Genomic DNA, 22,187 nt, shown 5'->3' with positions numbered 1-22,187 from the left:
GCCCGCCCCCGGCCGGACCCGCCCCGCCCGACCAGCACCGGCAGCCGGCCCTAGCCCGGGCCCCCGCATGCCCCGGGAGCCCTGAAGCCCTCGCCGAGACCCCCGGCCGTCCCAACCAGGGCCGCGATCCCCACGGCCCGCCACTCCCCTCGAAGCCAACGCTGCTCTCACCCGCGGTCTTACGGCCGCGCGCTCGGCCACGGCCGGATCCCTAAGCGCGTGCGCGTTAAGGCCTCCACGCCCCGGCGCTGCGGGCACCGAGTAAAACGCGGAAGCGGGTTACGACCTGGGAAGGGAGAGGCGGTGAGCGGCAAAGCCCGGAACGGATGAAGCTCCGGCGCCTCTGTCCGGAAGAGGAGAGCCAAGAACACGCGAGCATGTCCGAAGCAGAAAGTCAACAACTAGGCTGGAGTTTCCCCCTCGTGCATATTCAGTAGGGAAAGCGAGGGCGGAGGACTAGGCTGGCTTCTACGGCCCCAGTTCTCGCCACCCCCACCGTGTTGGTCCTTTGTGCCCTCAGGGCGGTCGAGCACCCAACGGTCCACCTCCACCAGGGCAGCCCCCTGAATTTACTCATTAAGAATTTACCTATGTGGCTCACGCCTGTAATCCCAGCGCTTTGGGAGGCCTAGGCGGGAGGATCTCTTGAGCTCAGGAGTTTGAGATGAGCCTGGCCAATATGATGAGACCCCCGTATCTACAAAAAATTTTAGAAATTAGGTGTGTGTGATAGTGGTGTATGCCTGTAGTCCCAGCTACCCGGGAGGCTGAGGTGGGAGGATCACTTGAGTCTGGGAGGTCCAGGCTGCAATGAGCCATGGTCGCACCACTGCACTCCAGCCTGGACGACGGAGTGAGACTACGTCTCAAAAAAAAAATAATAATAATTTTGTTACTGACCCTAGATTGTTTTGTGTGGTTAACTTTCCTATGTGTTTTGTGTAGAGAGAGTAGATCCTCAAAATCAGGGACATTAACCTTTGTATCCTCCAGAGAACATACACCCAGAACATAGGTAATTGTTCAAATGTTGACTGATCAATAATTGGTTATTTGGTTGACTGACTGACAACATGACATCAAGAGACATGAGACAAGACAGCAAGAGACATGGTTCAAGATGATAAATCTCACCCGGGAGCTGTGGCTCATGCCTATAATCCCAGTACTTTGGGAGGCCAAGGTGGGAGGATTGCTTGAGCCCAAGAGTTCAAGACTAGCCTGCCAAAACAGTGAGACTTCGTTTCTATTTTAAAAAAAAAAAAAAATGGCCGGATGCGGTGGCTCACGCCTGTAATCCCAGCACTTTGGGAGGCTGAGGAGGGTGGATCACGAGTTCAGGAGTACAAAACCAGCCTGGCCAACATAGCGAAACCCTGTCTCTACTAAAAATACAAAAATTAGCCAGGTGTGGTGGCGCATGCCTGTAATCCCAGCTACTCGGGAGGCTGAGGTGGGAGAATCTCTCAAACTCAGGAGGCAGAGGTTGCGGTGAGCCAAAATCGCGCCATTGCACTCCAGCCTGGGCGACACAGCAAGACTCTGTCTCAAAAAAAAAAAAAAGATAGGTACAGACATGCAAACACTCGAAACATTCAGAAAGCCACTCAAAGCTGTGTTCCACAAAGATGAGAGGGTAAACTGAGAAGACGGAAGGCATAGGATCGGGGAAGCAGGGTCTAACACAAGAAGCAGACGAGGAATTCTGAAGGTGATGGCAAAGAGTATCCCAGGACAATAGCTGTGCTGCAGGACTGGGGACCACTAGTCTCAGCTGGGGGAGAAGAGAAGACCAGGACGGAGAGCCCCGGGGAAAACAATAAAACTGGGAAAATGCCTCACAGATTTGAAAAAATCAAGGAATGCTATTTAAAGGTGCTGTTTAGAAATATGGAGCTTAAGGCCATAGAAATTATCACAAATAGAGCAGCCCCTGCCCCACCTCTCCCTACCCTTAACTTTGTCTCCTGGGCGCTTGTTTGGGGCCAGGGTTCTGCTATTTCTCTACTTATATTCCCATTCCCACTATAAACAGATTTGTATCTTTTCTCTGCCCCTTCCTTTCCTCAGCACACCACGTTTATCATTTTGTTTCATTCTTTGCCAATTTAAGAGGTGATAAATGGTATCTTATCCCATTTATTTGCTTATTAATGAGTTTTTTGTTTTGTTTTGTTTTTGTTTTTTTGAGACAGAGTCTCTCTCTGTCGCCCAGGCTGGAGTGCAGTGGCGTGATCTCGGCTCACTGCAACCTCCACCTCCCTGGTTCAAGCGATTCTCCTGCCTCAGCCTCCCGAGTAGCTGAGACCACAGGCGTGTGCCACCATGCTCGGATAATTTTTTGTATTTTTAGTAGAGACAGGGTTTCACTGTGTTAGCCCGGATGGTCTCGATCTCATGACCTCGTGATCCGCCCGCCTTGGCCTCCCAAAGTGCTGGGATTACAGGCGTGAGCCACCGTGCCCAGTGAGTTTGATTTTTTTTTTTTTTACATCTTTTTTGGCTTTTGAAACCAATTTGGCAAAGTCATAAATTGTATCTCATTGTATTTCTTTGATTATTAACAAGACTTAGGGTTTTTAAAAAAAAAATTTTTTTTTTGTCATTTTGGGCAATTATCTGATAGGAGCTTTGCCTTTGTTTTCCTTTGGGATAGTCATCCTTTTCTTATTAAGAGCTTGCTCTATAAACATCTATTAAATAAACTGTTGGACATTAAGTATATTGAAAATGTTTTCCCTGCTTTGATATTTGTCTTCTAGCTTTAAGGCATAATTTCTACATAGGAGTTTTTTATTTAATACAGTCAAATCTGTCAGCTTTTCACTTACAGGGTCTTTTGTGTCACGCTTACTTTGAAAAGCCATTCATAAAGCGAAAAGCACTGTGTTGTGTTTAGATTTCAAGAAAAACTTCCAAGAAGCACTTTTTTTTTTAAATCTGCTGCACTAGAAAGCAATCAGCACCCTGATCACTGACCCAGCGTTTCAGTCTTTGAATCCATTCATCTCTTAGACTGCGTGGTACGCTTACTGCTAAGTAGTTGTTTCATTAACTAATAGATTGTTCTTAAATATCGTTTTGTTTTTTTTTTTTTTTTTTGAGACAGTCTTGCTCTGTGGCCAGGCTTGTATGCAGTGGCGTGATCTCGGCTCACTGCAACCTCCGCCTCCCAGGTTCAAGCGATTCCCCTGCCTCAGCTCCGGAGTAGCTGGGACTACAGGCACGCAATACCATGCCCGGCTAATTTTTTGTATTTTAGTAGGGACGGGGTTTCACCATGTTGGCCAAGATGGTCTTGATCTCCTGATCTCGTGATCCGGCCGCCTTAACCTCCCAAAGATCTGGGATTACAGGCTACAGGCGTAAGCCACCACGCCCGGCCTTTTTTTTTTTTTTTTTTTTTTTTTGAGACAGAGTCTCGCTGTGTTGCCAAGGTTGGAGTGCAGTGGTGCAATCTTGGCTCACTGTGACCTCCACCTCCCAGGTTCAAGCGATTCTCCTGCCTCAGCCTCCCAAGTAGCTGGAATTGCTGGCACATGCCACCACGCCCAGCTAATTTTTGTATTTTTAGTAGAGATGGGGTTTTGCTATGTTGGCCAGGCTGTTCCTGAACTTGTGGCCTCAAGTGATCCGTCCACCTTGGCCTCCCAAAGTGCTGGGATTACAGGCATGAGCCACCAATCCCAGCATTTAAATATTCATTAGTTTTCATTCTAACTATTGGATAAGATGTAATTTATACGATGTTCAACCCTAAAGCCTAAAAAGCCTTGCTGTGGACAATAAGAATAAGTGCCCCAGCTCCATCTTAATGCACAGAGGCTCAGACAGCCATAAAGACAGCCACTTCAAAACCGCATTGTCTTCTTTGACCTTCCATATGAGCTCATTAATTCAAAAGCTAATTTCCTTTTGTCAAAGAGGGTCTCGTATCTAAACTTAGGTTTTTCTTAGTAAAAAGGAGGTTTCCACGTTAGGAAGAACTTTCCCTGAGAACTCACAGAAATAGTCCTTGATTTTCCTATCCCTTTTCTCAGGTCACTTCACTGTTTTCTTATTTTCTCATCTAAATTGTGTGACTTTGGCAATGATTGACTCCAGACAACTTGCTTGTACAAGGAGAAAACATCAACCTTATGTCTGACCTTGAAATCAAAAGGACGGCAAGGAGGGCAGGTGTGGGGTGGGCAAAAAAAAATTTTTTAAGGCCAGACTTGGTGGCTCACGCCTGTAATCCCAACACTTTGGGAGGCCGAGGTGGGCAGATCACCTGAGGTCGGGAGTTCGAGACCAGCCTCACCAACATGGAGAAACCCCATCTCTACTAAAAATACAAAATTAGCCGGGCGTGGTGGCGCATGCCTGTAATCTCAGCTACTCGGGAGGCTGAGGCAGGAGAATCGCTTGAACCCGGGAGGTGGAGGTTGCGGTGAGCTGAGATCGCACCATTGCACTCCAGCCTGGGCAATAAGAAAAGGGGGTGAAAGCAGCCAGGTGGTTTTGTTTCTACAGGCCCAGTCACCTATACCCTGTTCCTCCTCCCGCTTCTCTTTCCCATTAATTCCTCTCCAGAACCAAGAACCGCCCACCTTTGTGACAGCCTGTCTGTTGCTTAGCAACAGACAGGAAGTGGGGCTCCACTCACCCCAGGATCGCTGGGAAAAGTCTTGGACTGAGGAGCTCCAAAGAGGAAGCTGTGGCGCTGCGTAGGGAAGGAGGGAAGAAAGTAGGTCTCCGAGATGCTGCGGCTTGTGGTGCAGTCGGCCAAGATTGACCCACCACTAGCCCCCCTACCCAGGCCCTGCATGTCCATCGACTTCAGAGGTGAGAGCCTCCCTGGGTCCACATGGGAGAGAGAAGCCCCCAGAGGCAACATGCACTCAGTGAAAAAAGAGGTGTATGGCACCCCACTACATAAAAGATGCCCTGTGTAACACAAAGTGAAGTAGACGTTGTCCAGCTCTCTCAAAACGTATTGCTATCATTTGATTATGAGTTCTCTGCCTCCCACTTTTGCTAGGGAATGGCTATGGAAAAAAGAGAGGACTAGTGCTTCTGGACCTTCTTCCATGACCTGGAGCTGTGCCATAAACTAAGGTTTAAAGAGAAAGTCCCTGCTTCCTCAGATTGATGCGGGGGTTTAAAAAGATAATATGTGTATAGCCCTTAGTACAACTTTTAGTAATAACTGCTTGATCATATTAGTTTAATTTGCATGAGCTTTACAATTGACAAAGCATTATTATTATTTTTTATTTTTATTTTTTTTGAGACAGACTGTCACTCTGTCACCCAGGCTAGAGTGCAGTGGTGTGATCTCGGCTCACTGCAACCTCTGCCTCCCAGGTTCAAGCGATTCTCCTGCCTCACCCTCCGAAGTAGCTGGGACTACAGGCGCATGCCACCACACCCAGCTGATTTTTGTCATTTTAGTAGAGACGGGGTTTCACCATATTGGTCAGGCTGGTCTTGAACTCCTGACCTCAGGGGACCCACCCGCCTCGGCCTCCCAGAGTGCTGGGATTACAGGCGTGAGCCACCGCGCCCAGCCTGCAAAGCCTTTTCATATGTACAATGATGTCTGCTCCTCACAGCAATTCCAGAGGTAAATGAAGCAAGTTTTATTATCTCCATTTTTTTTTTTTTTTTAGGTAAGAGAAAAGAATCCCAAGAAGGAAGGGAAAGAAAGGGGAGAAAGAATTTGTGAGAAAAAATGAGAGATGTTAGGTATATTTAGATATCAAAGATCTGGCAGCTAAAAGGAAAGAAGTAAAAGAAAAAAGGGTGAAAGGGCGGGGCACGGTGGCTCACACCTGTAATCCCAGCACTTTGGGAGGCTGAGGCGGGCAGATCACTGGAGGTCAGGAGTTCAAGACCAGCCTGGCCAACATGGTGAAACCCTATCTTTATTAAAAATATAAAAATTACCCAGGCATGGTGGCAGGTGCCTGTAATCCCAGCTACTTGGGAGGCTGAGGCAGGAGAATCGCTTGAACCTGGGAGGCGGAGGTTGCAGTGAGCGGAGATCGTACCACAGCACTCCAGTCTGGTCAACAGATCGAGATGAGGTGCCTTCAAAAAAAAAAAAAAAGAAAGAGGCTGGGCATGGTGGCTCACACCTGTAATCCCAGCGCTTTGGGAGGCCGAGGTGGGCGGATCACGAGGTCAGGAGATAGAGACCATCCTGGCTAACACGGTGAAACCCCGTCTCTACTAAAAATACAAAAAAAAAAAAAAATTAGCTGGGCACCGTGGTGGGTATTTGTAGTCCCAGCTACTTGGGAGGCTGTCAGGAGAATGGCGTGAACCCGGGAGACGGAGGTTGCAATGAGCCGAGATAGCGCCACTGCACTCTGGCCTGGGCGAAAAAGCAAGAGTCTGTCAGAAAGAAAGAAAGAGAGAAAGAGAGAGAGAGAGAGAAGAGTAGAGAAAAGAGAAAAAAAGGTGAAAGTATGTAGGTGGAGATACAGGACGGTGGATACAGGCAAATAGGTTTTACAGGGACCGTCAGCAGGGAGAAAACCGGGCCCAAGAGAAAAGAGGACACAGTAGTTCCTACAGGACATATGAGTAAAGAATGGAATTTCTTTATTTCATGCTGTTGTTCTGTGAAACTATGCTTGTTGAACACAGCAATATTCAGAGATTGAACATTTGGTACTCCAGGCTCACAGGGTGATGCATGCTGATGTCCTCAGTCTGCAGGTTTCAAGAGGGGCGGTGGGAGTTCAGGATGTATTTGCCCTGATTGACTAATTTTCCAGTTAGCCAGGCAAGGGCCTGGCAGTTCTTCTCTGATTCTGAGCCATCTTCCCCACCACCTCATGGGCACCATCTTTCTCATTCCAGAAATATCTCCCACAAAGATGCCTAAAACTCAGAACCCTGTTTGAATACAAACAGATTCTTCTGATTGTATGTTTATGTTTGACACTTTGTATTCCTTTTGTCCTTCCCAGCGTCTTCCTTCATATGCCATCCACTAACCTGCACCCCTTCCCACTGCTTGGAGGGCCTTTTACCCATTATGGATGTTTCAGGATGTCTTCGTTAGGGTACACTGGGCTTTGCTCCGGCAATAAATAAACCCTTAATTTTCAGTGGGTTAACAATAAAAGTTTACCTCTTGCTTACACAAGTCCTGCGTGGATGGTGCTGGTCACACAGCTCTCCTGGGTAGCTCCTACAAATGGTAGTTTAGGGACTAGCCGCTTGCCCCTTGTGGCTGCAAAGTTAGCAGGTCACAAGGGTGGCTACGGGGAGAGGAGAGAAGAGAATGAAGAATCTCATGGAAATTAAGAACCAGACCTGGCAGTGGCAAATATCATACCCATATCCCATTGGCCAGAGTGAGTCACACAGCCCCGCTTAGCTGCAAGACACTGAAAACTCTGGAAGAAAATGAAATGGGCCGAGCGCGGTGGCTTTAGCCTGTAATCCCAACAATTTGGGAGGCCGAGGCAGGCAGATCACTTGAGTCTGGGAGTTTGAGACCAGCCTGGGTGACATGGTAAAACCCTGTCTCTACAAAAAATACAAAAATTAGCCAGGTATGGTGGCCTGTAGTCCAAGCTACGTGGGAGGTGGGAGGATGACTTGAGCCTGGGAGACAGAGGTTGCATTGAGCCCAGATCATGCCACTGTACTCCAGCCTGGGTGACAGAGTGAGACCTCGTGTCACACACACTCACACACACACACACAAAAGAAAAGTAAAGAAAAAATAAAAAGAGAAACAAAGAAAGAAAATGAAATGAACATAGAGCATTATCTGTCACACAGTGATAAAATCAAGAAATGTTGAACCCACACAAGAAAAAAAGAAGTGATGCCATATCACACCTGCCACCTGCCTTGACTTGAAGGCAGTGCCTGCCACTTGCCTTGACTTGAAGTTTTCTTTTTTTTTTTTTTTTTTTGTGACAGAGTCTCGCTCTGTCACCCAGGCTGGAGTGCAGTGGCGGGATCTCAGCTCACTGCAAGCTCTGCCTCCTGGGTTCACACCATTCTCCTGCCTCAGCCTCCCAAGTAGCTGGGACTACAGGCGCCCGCCACCACGCCCGGCTAATTTTTTGTATTTTTAGTAGAGATGGGGTTTCACCGTGTCAGCCAGGATGGTCCTGATCTCCTGACCTCGTGATCTGCCTGCCTCGGCCTCCCAAAGTGCTGAGATTACAGGCGTGAGCCACCATGCCCGGCCGACTTGAAGTTTTCTTAGAGTGTCCTACTTCTCTTTACCCCACTCCAACCCAGACGTTGAAATATTTCCTACCATCAATGCCAGCCTCTTGGTTTCTTTGCAGATATCAAGAAAAGAACTCGTGTGGTGGAAGGGAATGATCCCGTGTGGAATGAGGTAGACAACCGGGCAAGCCCAGAAGAGGAAATAACGACCCCAACAGCAAGGGGGCAAGGGTGGGGTCCGGGCAGGTGCTCAGAGGTCTAGGGAGAGGACGTGCAACCTCACAGGCTTTCCTTAAGGCTGGGCATCTTGGCCTGGGAGTAGCAGCCTCTGACCCGACAAGGCTGTGAAGGCCACACCTGCCCACGACTGTTCGTGGCCCTTCTCCCCCACTTCGAGGATGGACCATGGTATGGCCTATCAATTATCCAGCTGGGCCATCTTGATGTTCCTAGAAGCCTGAAGCAGAGTGAAGGCTCCCTGTGCATGACTCCCTCTCATCTGCCATCACTCCATGCTGCCCCTCACCCCATTCCTAGTCCCCAAACCCTTAATTCCCAACAGGCCAATGATACTGCAGTTCAAGTCACAGAAGCCGAGTGGGATGCCCACACCTTGGTGAAAGGTAGCAAACGCCATCTCCTGAGGAAATTAGACATGAGGGAGGTTCCTCAGTCTTAGAGAAATGCAGTGCCAGCCCGTTCCCCACGTCTTTCCTCATTTCCTAGAAACATGGGATGGGAAGGGCAGAGGAAGGATGCTGACCTCTCTATGCCCCCCACAGACCCTAATCTGGCACCTCTGGAACCGCCCCCTGGAAAATGACTCCTTCCTGCAAGTCACCCTTCAGGACATGGGCTCACAAAAGAAAGAAAGGTGAGGCAGAGAGAGGCAGGAGGAGCCTAGCTCCTGACCAACGCAGCAGCAAGTTATGTGATCCTTGTCTCTAATCCATAACTCACTCAGATGAAGGAATGGAACCCACTCCAGCCAGCTAAAAAGAAAAAAGAGGGGTGGGTACTGAAAGGGTAGCCAGGGCAAGACTGCAAATCAGCTGGGACAGGAACTTGGGAACCCAGCAGCAGCTCTGTCCATCTGAAGCCACGTATCTCAAATTTCTGCTTCTCTCTGCCCAACCCCGGCTTCTTATCACAGCCTCATCTAGTGCCCAGCTGAGACTCACATGCCCTGAGACTGAGGCTATGCCATCCCAGGTCAAAATTCCTAAGACAGAGAATCCTATTGGCCCAGCTCTAGCCAGGTGTCCATCCCTGGTCCAATCAACTGTTACTTGCCTAGGAGCCCCAAGACAGTTCTCAGAGCCAGGAGCTCTGTGCCCTGTCATGGATACCCAGCCCCACTGCATTCTTCTCCAGCCTCTCTCTGAGGACAGCACAGCCCTGGGAGGAAACCGTCTCTAGCTAAAGCCCTGCCCGGGAGAGAAGAGGACACTCTTTCCCCTGGCTCAGGATCTCACATCTGCTCCTTGTCTCCCCAGATTCATTGGCCTGGCCACAGTACTGCTCAAGCCATTGTTGAAACAACCAAGTGAGGTCCTTTTTGTGAAGGACTTGACCCTGCTCAACCATTCCATGAAGCCCACAGATGTGAGTCAGGCCCAGGAAGGCCCAGGCAGGGTGGCTGGAGGAATGAAGGGAGCTGGTGAAGCGGCCCACGCCACAAGAGTGCTTCCTGCTTGGGGGGCCCCATCACACTGCCTTCCTCTCCTGACTACCTCCCTTGCCATCATCTGCGCCCCCCTCCCCAACGCATCTATTTAGATGAATTGACCGCCTTGCATTGGGAGTCAACCACTGTGCCAGGCCCTGTGGTACAAAATTGCCTTAAGCCCATGGTCTGTTGGAGTAGGCTCCACTCACAGTGACAGGCGCTCCAGCACCTGTGAGACAAGGTTCAGTAAAGCAAGGCCACTGGCTCAGGTCAGGAGGGAGTGAACAATTTGTCTCAGGAGGTCATGGACAGATTTACAGAGGGGGTGATGTTTAAGACATATGGAAATGTAGGGAGACCATCCAAATGAGAACAAGCAAAGGCTATTTTTTCAGAGCTTGTGCTAGCAAGGGACTCGGTCATCGTCATTTGTGTTTTGGCAGAGACTCAGAGGCAGCCAGGGGAGCGGGAGAGCTTCACAGTGGAAAGAAGGGAAGGCTGCAGATGTGCCCTGATTGGAGGCTACGGGGGAGCCCAAGGCGGGCCTCCCATGTGATTGGTTAGAGGGGCATGTTTGGCTCTCTCTGGTTGGTCCTAAGTTGGAAGTGGGGACAAAAATTAAGGCAGCTGCCAGTTATTAATCAAGGCCTGGCCATTTGGAGCTGATTGTTATTGTTTGGCTTCCTGGATTATTGCTAGAGACAGCAGTCTGACCTCCTACAAGTCTGACTTAGAGCAGGCTGGCTTCCTGGGCTGGTTACTGTAGATAACAGGTTGGTTCCCTGGGCTGGTTGCTGCAGATGGTGGATCTGAGTCTTATTTTCTATGTGGTTTGGCCATTGTCCATTTGTATGCAGACAGTCTGTGACTTACAATGGATGGACACACAATATTGTTGACTTACAATGCGTTTACCGGGATGTGATCCCATCATAAAGTCAAGGCACATTCAGTCTGTCAGTTGAGTTGTAAGAAGAGGCTTGAGTTTTCCCAATGGACAGGAGTGGAAGACCAGCCCAGGCAGGGGCATAAAGTGGGTGGAGCAGGAGGCAGGGTGAGGGAGGGTGTACTGCACTGTTGTCACACGGTGGGGGGGTGGGGTGGAGGTGGGAGAGCTTAGGTTGCGTAAGTGACCAAGGGCTAGAGGTCAAGGGCCTTATGGTCCACGCTGGTGAATTGTGACTTAACTTTGATCATTTAGACACTTGGGGTGTTCAGGGGGCCATCCTGGTGATGGTCTGGAGGCTGGGTTGGTAATGGGAGCACATGAAGGAAGGAGCTCAGTTAGAAGGGAGGAGTGTGCAGGGCCTCCCACATGAGTTCATGAGATGTTGGGCTAGGGGAAGAGCTGCTAGCATCTGTGTTCTGGGCTCAAGTCACCTCTCCCTCTCCTCCCCACCCTCCTGCATCCTTTTCTGCCACCATCACCACCATGTGGCTGCTTTAATCTACAAACATCCCCTCCACTGTAACCCATTGCTCTCTCCTCACCCATTTATAACCTCCCTCACCCAGACTGTGCAGATGCCCATGGTGTGGCCCCATCCCATGACTAGCATCACGGCCCCCACCAGGAGGACCAGGTGTGAACCCAACCAGGCTGTGCAGGGCTTGGGTGCTGTGTCCAAGGATGGCAGGGTCTGGCTTACAGCTCCCCTGCCTTTGTCTTGCAGTGTACTGTCACCCTACAGGTGGCCCACATGAGCAACCAGGATATTGAGAAGACAGGTATGTCCTTCCCTGGAGCTTACCCTTAAGGGCCTACCCTGCCTTTCTGCATGCACAGCTGGATGGGTTCTTGGGGACCTTCAAAATCCAGCCCTTGAGGCCTACAGAAGGAATGTGACCAGGCTAGGGTCCCTGGAAGCTACAGGGTCTAGATGCCAGATCTCCAGACATCTGGCTGAGGCCATCCCAATATGCCTATTTGTCATCTCTAGACATAAGACCCATGAGATATAAGACATAAGTCTCCAAGGGGCTGCAGAGAGACAAGGATGGTCATCTCCAAGAGCCCCAGTGTGTGGAGCAGGGTCCAGGGATCCATAGTTCCTGAGCATGAAGGGGCCCATGGTAATGTTCTGGGGAGGACATATGTCACTGTTGGGGCCTCTTGGCCATGCTTTTAGTCAGGAGATGGTAACTGGGGACAGAATCATGGAATGGGGAAAATACCTCAAACCTCCTGGGCCCCAGGCCTCTGACCCCACCCTGCACTGTGTCTCCCCAGGAGCTGAAGACCACCTGGGCATAACGGCAAGAGAGGCAGCCAGTCAGAAACTGATGGTCCCTGGCTCCACTGCGCACAGGGCTCTGTCCTCAAAGCCTCAGCACTTTCAGGTGAGGACCATCCAGGTTGCAAGTTCATGGGACTCACCTGACACTCTTGTTTGCTGTGTTCCCAGGCCACCTCACCCCTCCCCAAGGTCATGGTAGAAGGGCAGAGCTTCAGACCCAGCTTCTGGCCCTCAGATCCTTGCCACATGCCCTGCTCCTCCCATGGCCGTTCTGGAAACTTCTGCCTGTAGCTGAAGCCACAGAGCTCCAGTGAGGTAGTAGGAGAGCCAGCTGTGCACTGGCAGGCCCTGGTACCTGCTGGGGAAGCAGCGCAGATGAGAGAGATCCTGCCCTCTCAGAGTCCTCGGGTTGTTGGCAAAACAAAGTGGGGCACAGGCAAAGTTAAATTAACTGTACAGGAGAGGCTGGGGAGTGTCTGATCTGAGGGGACCTATGGAAAGGTCCACATTTCCATGTGAATTCAGGAACCCTCATCCCACGGCTTATCAACTTCCCTCTGGCTTCTAGCCCGTGGCCTAACATTCCTGCCGTGGTTTTACCTGCTCCCCAGCCTGCTCCTCGCGCAGCAGCTGGGAGTCTCCTGGACCACTCCTCTTCCTGCACCCAAGCAGTGGCCAAGTCCTAGCTCTTAACGTCACCCACTGCTCCCATTTCCCCCTCGCCACTTCCGTTCCCTGGCCTGAGCCACCACCACCTCTTCCCTGGACCACATCAGAAGGCTTCTCCTGAACCCCCCAGCCTCCAGCTCTCTCCTGTCCATTCTCCAACCAAAGTGTCCTTCCAAAGATGTCACTCTTATCATGCCAAGCACCTTCTTCAAAAGCCCCAGTGTCTTCCACACAAGATCCAGTTCCTTTTGCAATGGCTTCCCGGGCCCTTGATAACTCAAGCCTGTGTCTCCAAGTCCATCTCCTCCTAGCCTTCTCCCAGTGGATTGTCTGTCTCCACTGTGGCTAGGGCTACAACTTTCTTTCTTTCTTTCTTTCTTTCTTCTTTCCTTCCTTCCTTCTTTCTCTCTTTCTTTCTTTCCTTCTTTCTTTCTTTTTCTTTCTTTCCTTCCTTCCTTCTTTCCTTTCTTTTCCTTCCTCCCTCCCTTCTTTCTTTCTTTTCCTTCCTCCGTCCCTCCCTCCCTCCCTTCTTTCTTTCTTTCTTCTCTTTTTTGAGATGGAGTCTTGCTCTGTTGCCCAGGCTGGAGTGCAGTGGCACGATCACAGCTCACTACAGTCTAGACCTCTGGGCTCAGATGATCCTCCCACCTCAGCCTCCTGAGTAGCTGGGATTACAGGCATGCACCACCAAGCTCAGCTAATTTTTTTGTAATTTTTGTAGAGACGGGGTTTTGCCATGTTGCCCAGTCAATCTGGTCTCGAACTCCTGGGCTCAAGCGATTCTCCCACCTTGGCCTCCCAAAGTGCTGGGATTACAGGCATGAGCCACTCATTGCACCTGGCCTAGAATGTTTTCTTTTTTTTTTTTTTTTTAATTTATTTATTTTATTGATCATTCTTGGGTGTTTCTCACAGAGGGGGATTTGGCAGGGTCATAGGACAATAGTGGAGGGAGGGTCAGCAGATAAACAAGTGAAGAAAGGTCTCTGGTTTTCCTATGCAGAGGACCCTGCGGCCTTCCGTAGTGTTTGTGTCCCTGGGTACTTGAGATTAGGGAGTGGTGATGACTCTTAACGAGCATGCTGCCTTCAAGCATCTGTTTAACAAAGCACAACTTGCACCACCCTTAATCCATTTAACCCTGAGTGGACACAGCACATGTTTCAGAGAGCACAGAGTTGGGGGTAAGGTCACCGATCAACAGGATCACAAGGCAGAAGAATTTTTCCTAGTACAGAACAAAATGAAAAGTCTCCCGTGTCTACCTCCCTCTACACAGACATGGCAACCATCCGATCTCTCAATCCCTTCCCCGCCTTTCCTCCGCTTCTATTCCACAAAACCGCCATTGTCATCATGGCCCATTCCCAATGAGCTGCCGGGTACACCTCCCAGACGGGGCGGTGGCCGGGCAGAGGGGCTCCTCACTTCCCAGTAGGGGCGGCTGGGCAGAGGCGCCCCTCATCTCCCGGACCGGGCGGCTGGCTGGGCGGGGGGCTGACCCCCCCACCTCCCTCCCAGACAGGGCGGCTGGCCAGGCAGAGGGGCTCCTCACTTCCCAGTAGGGGCGGCCAGGCAGAGGCGCCCCTCACCTCCCGGACGGGGCAGCTGGCCGGGCGGGGGGCTGACCCCCCCACCTCCCTCCCAGACAGGGCGGCTGGCCAGGCGGGGGGCTGACCCCCCCACCTCCCTCCCGGATGGGGTGGCTGGCCGGGCAGGGGGCTGACCCCCCCACCTCCTTCCCGGACCGGGCGGCTGGCCGGGCAGAGGGGCTCCTCACTTCCCAGTAGGGGCGGCCGGGCAGAGGCGCCCCTCACCTCCCGGACGGGGCGGCTGGCCGGGCAGGGGGGCTGACCCCCCCACCTCCCTCCCGGACGGGGCGGCTGGCCGGGCAGAGGGGCTCCTCACTTCCCAGTAGGGGCGGCCGGGCAGAGGCGCCCCTCACCTCCCGGACGGGGCAGCCGGCCGGGCGGGGGGCTGACCCCCCCACCTCCCTCCCGGACAGGGCGGCGGGCCAGGTGGGGGGCTGACCCCCCCACCTCCCTCCCGGATGGGGCGGCTGGCCGGGCGGGGGGCTGACCCCCCCCACCTCCTTCCCCGATGGGGCGGCTGGCCGGGCAGAGGGGCTCCTCACTTCCCAGTAGGGGCGGCCGGGCAGAGGCGCCCCTCACCTCCCGGACGGGGCGGCTGGCCGGGCGGGGGGCTGACCCCCCCACCTCCCTCCCGGTCGGGGCGGCTGGCCTGGCGGGGGGCTGACCCCCCCACCTCCCTCCCGGACGGGGCGACTGGCCGGGCGGGGGGCTGACTCCCCCACCTCCCTCCCGGACGGGGTGGCTGGCCGGGTGGGGGGCTGACCCCCCCCCACCTCCTTCCCGGACGGGGCGGCTGGCTGGGCAGAGGGGCTCCTCACTTCCCAGTAGGGGCAGCCAGGCAGAGGCGCCCCTCACCTCCCAGACGGGGCGGCTGGCCGGGCAGGGGGCTGACCCCCCCCACCTCCCTCCCGGACGGGGCGGCTGGCCGGGTGGGGGGCTGACCCCCGCACCTCCCTCCCGGACGGGGCGGCTGGCCGGGCGGGGGGCTGACCCCCGCACCTCCCTCCCGGACGGGGCGGCTGGCCTGGTGGGGGCTGACCCCCACCTCCCTCCTGGATGGGGTGGCTGCCGGGCAGAGACGCTCCTCACTTCCCAGACGGGGTGGCTGCCGGGCGGAGGGGCTCCTCACTTCTCATATGGGGTGGTTGCCAGGCGGAGGGTCTCCTCACTTCTCAGACGGGGCGGCTGGGCAGAGACGCTCCTCACCTCCCAGACGGGGTCGCGGCCAGGTAGAGGTGCTCCTCACTTCCCAGACGGGGCGGCGGGGCAGAGGCGCTCCCCACATCTCAGACGATGGGCGGCTGGGCAGAGACGCTCCTCACTTCCTAGATGGGATGGTGGCCGGGAAGAGGCGCTCCTCACTTCCTAGATGGCATGGCGGCCGGGCAGAGACGCTCCTCACTTTCCAGACTGGGTAGCCAGGCAGAGGGGCTCCTCACGTCCCAGATGATGGGTGGCCAGGCAGAGACGCTCCTCACTTCCCAGATGGGGTGGCGGCCGGGCAGAGGCTGCAATCTCGGCACTTTGGGAGGCCAAGGCAGGCGGCATGCTTCGCCGGGTGGTCAGAGCTATTCGCCCATAGTCCGTAGCCCAGAGCCGGGGCTGCTCGGCTCTCCGTCCCGGGGGGCTGGGGCCGGGCTGGAGGCGTGCGAGCCTCTCATCGCCGCCTCCCAGCGCAGCCACCCGAGCCGCCGCCGCCGCCTCCCTCCATGGCTGCCGCGCCGCCACCCAACAGCTCGTCTGGCTCCAGCCCGGTCTCCGTATCCCTTTTTTTTGTATTTTTAGTAGAGATGGGGTTTCACCATGTTGGACAGGCTGGTCTCAAACCGAATGTTTTCTTATCAGAACAATGTTGTCCCAGCTAGAGAAGGCCCTCAATATCAGCTCCCCATGTGTTCTGCCCTTAGGTTCGAGTGAAGGTGTTTGAAGCCCGACAGCTCATGGGCAACAACATCAAACCAGTGGTGAAGGTGTCCATCGCAGGCCAGCAGCACCAGACACGCATCAAGATGGGAAACAACCCTTTCTTTAATGAGGTGGGCTGAACGGGGCACATCAGGCAAGGAGCCAGCCAAGGGCTGGGCATCCCCGGTGGGCAGCCGGCAAGCTTGCTCCTTGACTAGGGTGTCTTCATGTGTTTGTTCCACAAGCATTTACTGAGTGTCTACTGAGGGCCAAGCACTGAAAATACAGAACAGGATAACACAGAGCCCTGTATCTGAGGAGCTGGTGGGCTGGTGGGGGCACAACTCATGAATCCATAAACAATTACAACAGAGCAGATCCTGGTTTACAGAGGTCTGGGAGCATTGCTATTGGAGGTTCGAAGCACCTACCCAGACCATGTATGTCTCATTGCTGCTGGAGCCCCAAATTGTAGCACTGGGCCTGATACACAGTAGGTGCTCCGTAAATACTTGTTGAATTAATTAGTAAATGAACAAATAAAAGATAAAAGCACAGTGGAAGCTGGAAGGAGTAAGTGAGTAATGAGGCTGGGGGTGGCGGAGAGGACTCAGAAGGGCTCCAGCAACCCTGAAGGAAGATTTTACCAGGGAAAGACAGACAGGATGGGAAAAGATAATTCAGGAAAAAGTCATGGTGTTTTCAAAGGCCTGGAACCAAGCAAGCCGCAGACTTGACAGCAGAACTATAGCTATGGGTGTGGCTGGAGGAGACTGGCTGGAGGGGAGCCTACAGTGTGGGCTGGGGTCCCATCCTGGACACTACTCAGGAGCCATGGAGGACTTAAGCAGAGGAGTGACAGGCCTAGGTTTGCATTTGGGAAAGAAGTTTCTGGCTGCCACGGGGAGCAGGGACAGAGTGGACTGGCAGGGCAACCTAGAAGGAGGTGTGGGCTCAAATCTCCATCCTGGGCAGCTAGCTGGGCCCTGAGTTCTCCAGGAATCTCCTACCATTCCCCATTCTGGGCAGAAAACCCTCCAGGAGGCTGGGCTTGGTGGCTCATGCCTGTAATTCCAGAACTTTGGGAGACCGTGGTGAGTGGATCACCTGAGGTCCGGAGTTCGAAACCATCCTGACCAATATGGTGAAACCCTGTCTCTTTTGTAAAAATACAAAAATTAGCCACATGCAGTGGCAGGTGCCTGTAATCCCATCTACTCAGGAGGCTGAGGCAGGAGAATCGTTTGAACCCGAGGTTGCAGTGAGTTGAGATTGCACCACCACACTCCAGCCTAGGTGACAGAGCGAGACTCCGCCTAAAAATAGGAAACCCTCTAGGAGCCCGGGAGGCCTCTGCTTCTGGGGGAGCATGAGAGAAGTGGCACAAGTTGAGTATCCCTTACCCAAAATGCATGGTATCAGAAGTGTTTTCGATTTCAGATTTTTTTTGGGAATCTGGAATATTTGCATTGTACCAGTTCAGCATTCGTAATAATGAAAATCTGAAACCCAGAATGCTCCAGTGAGCATTTCCTTTGAGGGTCATGTTGGCACTCAGAAAGTTTCAGATTTTGGAGCATTTTTTATTTCAGATTTTTGGATTAGGAATACTCAGCCTGTACTTGTAAACCCATTGAAATGGGTAAAGTTGTGGAAAGAAGCACATTATTCTGAACTTTCAGGTTTACTGAGTGCTTGGGTGAAGTGGCGGAAGAAATCATCCACTCTACCCCAATTCTCTTTGCCTCAGATCTTCTTCCAGAATTTTCATGAGGTTCCTGCAAAGTTCTTTGATGAGACCATCTTAATCCAGGTGAGGAGCCAAACTGGTCCCCAGCAAGGTGGGTTTCTTGTCCCACTTCAATACTGGGAAGCACTACAGCTCCAGCCCCGACCCTTAGAGCCAGGGGCACTTCAGATTGTCTTCCTGACCCCCACCACTTTCTTCACCCCCTGGCACCCAGATTATTCATTCATTTACTCATTTATTCAACAAATGTTGTGGATTGCCAACTGCCAGGCCCTGAACTGGGCGCCAAGGTGAACAAGGCAGCCCCTTCCCATGTGCCAGGATTTTCAAGCCACCAAAGGCCCCTCCAAGTAGAATACTCCATTCCCTAACCAAAGGGAGCCAGTAACAATGTTGAACATGTGGTTATCAGGTGCCTACTATGTGCCCAGCACAGGGCTAAGGAGAACAAAGAGGCCTCTTCCTTTGAAGAATTTACTGTTCTTGGGAACAAAGGCACAGAGGAAACAACCAGGAGAGCATGTAATGGATAACGTTGAGTGCAACACCTTGCTTTGTGTTGACTTGGGGCAAGGAAATTGACCTCTCTGATCAATTTCCTCATCAGTAAAATGGAATTAAAAATCTGAACCTCACAGGGTTCCTCTGAGAGTGAAATGAGAACACCCATGTGCAAGTGTCTGCCCCATTAGGAAGCATTCAATACGTCGGGAGGATCCTGGTTGTGCCTTTGCTATACCTCTTACAGGGGCTGAGGGAAATTGGGATTGTGAATAATTAAAATATTTCTGGGAACTCCCTTGCAGGTGGTGAACTCCTCAGCAATGAGATACAAAGCAGAGATCGGGAGATTTCAAGTGAGTACTGTACATGGGAGGAGGTTCAGTGAAACAGTTATTAAAACAGAGACCCATGCTGGGCTCCATGCCCAAGTCTAGGGAAAAGGACTTGGATTTTCACACAGAAAGATCCAGACTTGGCCGGGTGCAGTGGCTCGCACCTGTAATCCCAGCACTTTGGGAGGCCGAGGCCGGCGGATCACGAGGTCAGGAGATCGAGACCATCGTGGCTAACACAGTGAAACCCCGTCTCTACTAGAAATACAAAAAATTAGCGGGGTGTGGTGGCGGGCGCCTGTAGTCCCAGCTACTCAGGAGGCTGAGGCAGGAGAATTGCTTGAACCCAGGAGGCGGAGCTTGCAGTGAGCCGAGACCGCACCACTGCACTCCAGCCTGGGCGACAGGGTGAGACTCCATCTCAAAAAAAAAAGAAGAAGAAAGATCCAGGCTTGTATCCACCTACCAACTGGGTGACTTAAACAAGTTATTCTGAACCTCTACTTCCTCATCTGTAAAAGGGAGATGATAATATACTCAATCTGGGGGGTGATTGTGAGGATTAAAGTATATATAACGTTTATGAAAGCTCAGGGCGCCATGTTGAATTCCACACTCCCATGATACTGTGGACACAGTTCAAATCTCTGCCTCCAGGAAGTAGAAGCAGAGGATCCAAAAGGTCAGCCTACATGTTAGGGAAACTCAGAGAAATATTGCTGCCTGTGAGGACAGAGTGAAAAGATGTAATTTGGGAAGACAGGCTGAGAGATTAGGAGAGTTTACAGTCATGATGGGCTAAACTAAGATTCTCCAAATCCAAAAAGATCAGGAAAAGGTAGGTTGCTAGGTTAAATACAGGATGCCTGGTTACATTTAATCTTAGATAAACAAAAAATACATTTTAAATATAAGTATGTCCCAAATATTACATGGCTTCTCACCAAATATTGCAGGGGACGTATGTGTATTAAGAAAGTAGTCATTGTTCATCTGAAATTTTAATTTAAGTGGGCATCTTCTATTTTTGTTTACTAAATCTACAATGTTAGGAAACGGGCACCACCCTTGGGAAAAAACATAGAGAGACAGAGATTCTAGAAATGTTAGATGGTAGGAGGTGAAAAATGTTGTGCTCTTGACAAAGGCCACCGCATGATTTCTAGACAGTGACCAATGACATAAGCTAAGTTATAGAGGTCAGAGAAAACCTGAGTTTAACCAAGCTTCTTCTTTTTTTTTGAGACGTGATCTTGCTTTGTCACCCAGGCTGGATTGCAGTGGTGCAATCCCGGCTCACTGCAGCCTTGAACTCCTGGGCTCAAGCAATCCTCCCACCTCAGCCTCCCGAGTAGCTTGGACTACAGGTGTGCACCACCGCACCTGGCTAATTTTTAAAATTTTTTTGTAGCGAATGGGTCTCACTGTGTTACCCAGGCTAGTCTGGAACTCCTGGGCTTAAGCCGTCCTCCCACCTCAGCCTTCCAAAGTGCTGGGATTACAGGCGTGTGTCCACCACACCCAGCCGAGCTTATTTTTTTATTTCTTTTTATTTTGGTATCATGAACTCCCATATCCTCATCACTCATCTTCATCAATTCACAGTCAATTGTGTTTTACCTACACCTAGCCCCCTTCGCCTTCACCACTGGATTATTTTGAATCAAATCTCAAGCATCACATCATTTTATCTTTCTACATTTCAGTATGTATTGCAAAAACATAAGGATTTTATTAAGCATAGCCACATACAATTATCACATCTAAAAACCTTTATAATTCCTAGGTAGCATTAAATACCTAGTCAATGTTCAAATTCCCCTAATTGTTTTACATATTTCTTTTACAGTTTTTCAAATAAGGATTCCAGGCTGGGAACGGTGGCTCACGCCTGTAATCCCAGCACTTTGGGAGGTCAAGGCAGGCGGATCACCTGAAGTCAGGAGTTCAAGACCAGTCTGGCCAACATGGCCATCTCTACTAAAAATACAGAAATTAGCTGGGTGTGGTGGCACATGCCTGTAATCCCAGCTACTCATGAGGCCGAGGCAGGTGAATCATTTGAACCCAGATGGTAGAGGTTGCAGTGAGCCAAGATTTTGCCACTGCACTCCAGTCTGAGCAAAAGAGAGAGACTCTGTCTCAAAAAAACAAAAACAAAAAACAAATCAGGATTCTAAACCAGGTCCACTCATTGCAAGTGGTTAATACGCATTTTAGTTTCCTTTTATTCTGTTGGTCCTCTCTGCTCCCCCACTTCCTCTTTTTTTTTTTTTTTTTTTTAATTTGCAACTTATTTGTTAAGGAAACTGGGTAGTTGGACCTGTAGCGTTTTCTCTGGTCTGGGTTTTGCTGATTTCATCTTCAGGGAATCATTTTGCATTCCCCCACCCCATTTCCCTATCTAGAGTTTAGATCAGTCTGAACCAATTTGTTGGCAAAGTGACTTTAGCAGAAGGCACAGAATGTCTGCTGGTCTCTCATTTTATGTTGTTAACAGCTAATGATGATCATTGCCTGGATCTGTTGCTTCATTAGGAGTGACTGAATTTCTATTCTGTTTTTTTATTTTTATTTTTTAATTTATATATATATATATATATAGTTTTTTTTTGAGACAGAGTCTTGCTCTGTCACCCAGGCTTGAATGCTGTGGCACGATCTTGGCTCATGCATCCTCTGCCTCCCAGGTTCAAGCAATTCTCATGCCTAAGCCCCCCGGGATAGCTGGAACCACAGGCACGTGCCACCATGCCCAGCGAATTTTTGTATTTTTAGTGGAGATGGGGTTTCACCATGTCGGCCAGGCTGGTCTCAAACTCCTGGCTTCAAGTGATCCGCCCGCCTCAGCCTCCCAAAGTGCTGGGATTACAGGCATGAGCCACCATGCCTTGCCCTGTTTTTTTTATGTTATGGTTTTATTGAGGTGTCATTGACATACAATTAATGGTACATATTTAAAATGTACAATTTGATATATTAAAAATATGTGCACACCCAGAAGAAAACATCATCACAATTAAGATAATGAATATACTCATCACATCTGTCACCTCCAAAAGTTGTCTGATGGACCTTGGGAATCACTCCGTCTCATTCCCATCCCACCCCCTCCATCCGCAGACAACCACTGATTTGCTTTCTGTTATTATATGAACATTTCTTTCCTAGAGTTCTTATTAATAGATAAGTATTTCCTAGAGTTCATATCAATAGAATCATACATTCTCTATCCTTTTGTGTCTGCTTTCTTTCCCTCAGCATTGCTATTCTGAGATTCATCCATGTTGTTGCACTTGTCAGCAGTTCATTCCTTTTTATTGCTGAGTAATAGTCCAGCAT

General features: G+C 51.0%; 2 protein-coding genes across 45 annotated transcripts in view; one reads left to right on the top strand and one right to left on the bottom strand.

The window, feature by feature from the left end:
* The window catches only part of KANSL3 (KAT8 regulatory NSL complex subunit 3), a 76,121-nt gene extending 75,853 nt beyond the window's left edge, over positions 1 to 268 (bottom strand). For 21 of the 40 annotated variants that reach the window (XR_010149328.1, XR_010149326.1, XR_010149331.1 and 18 more), the window contains exon 1: positions 172 to 263. The gene's annotated coding sequence lies outside the window, so the exon portion shown is untranslated. Of the gene's footprint in view, positions 1 to 171 lie in introns of all 40 variants that reach the window. The other 19 variants (XR_010149333.1, XR_010149332.1, XR_010149337.1 and 16 more) reach the window with 4 other exon arrangements.
* Positions 269 to 4,575: 4,307 nt separating this feature from the next.
* The window catches only part of FER1L5 (fer-1 like family member 5), a 64,528-nt gene continuing 46,916 nt past the window's right edge, over positions 4,576 to 22,187 (top strand). For 4 of the 5 annotated variants that reach the window (XR_010149325.1, XM_024354535.3, XM_063789573.1 and 1 more), the window contains exons 1-9: positions 4,576 to 4,827; positions 8,307 to 8,359; positions 8,970 to 9,061; positions 9,684 to 9,792; positions 11,530 to 11,584; positions 12,087 to 12,196; positions 16,262 to 16,390; positions 18,010 to 18,072; positions 18,816 to 18,866. Coding sequence is in view for 3 of the 5 variants with exons in the window: in XM_024354535.3 (XP_024210303.2) it covers positions 4,743 to 4,827; positions 8,307 to 8,359; positions 8,970 to 9,061; positions 9,684 to 9,792; positions 11,530 to 11,584; positions 12,087 to 12,196; positions 16,262 to 16,390; positions 18,010 to 18,072; positions 18,816 to 18,866 (747 nt within the window). In the remaining 2 variants the exon portion in view is untranslated. The remainder of the gene's footprint in view (positions 4,828 to 8,306; positions 8,360 to 8,969; positions 9,062 to 9,683; positions 9,793 to 11,529; positions 11,585 to 12,086; positions 12,197 to 16,261; positions 16,391 to 18,009; positions 18,073 to 18,815; positions 18,867 to 22,187) is intronic. The other variant, XM_063789574.1, reaches the window with a different exon arrangement.

This window comes from Pan troglodytes, chromosome 12, assembly GCF_028858775.2.
Source record: "Pan troglodytes isolate AG18354 chromosome 12, NHGRI_mPanTro3-v2.0_pri, whole genome shotgun sequence".
In the NCBI taxonomy this organism is placed as follows: Eukaryota; Metazoa; Chordata; class Mammalia; order Primates; family Hominidae; genus Pan; species Pan troglodytes.
Note: the sequence above shows the minus strand (reverse complement) of the source record. Positions and strands in the feature narration are given on the sequence as shown.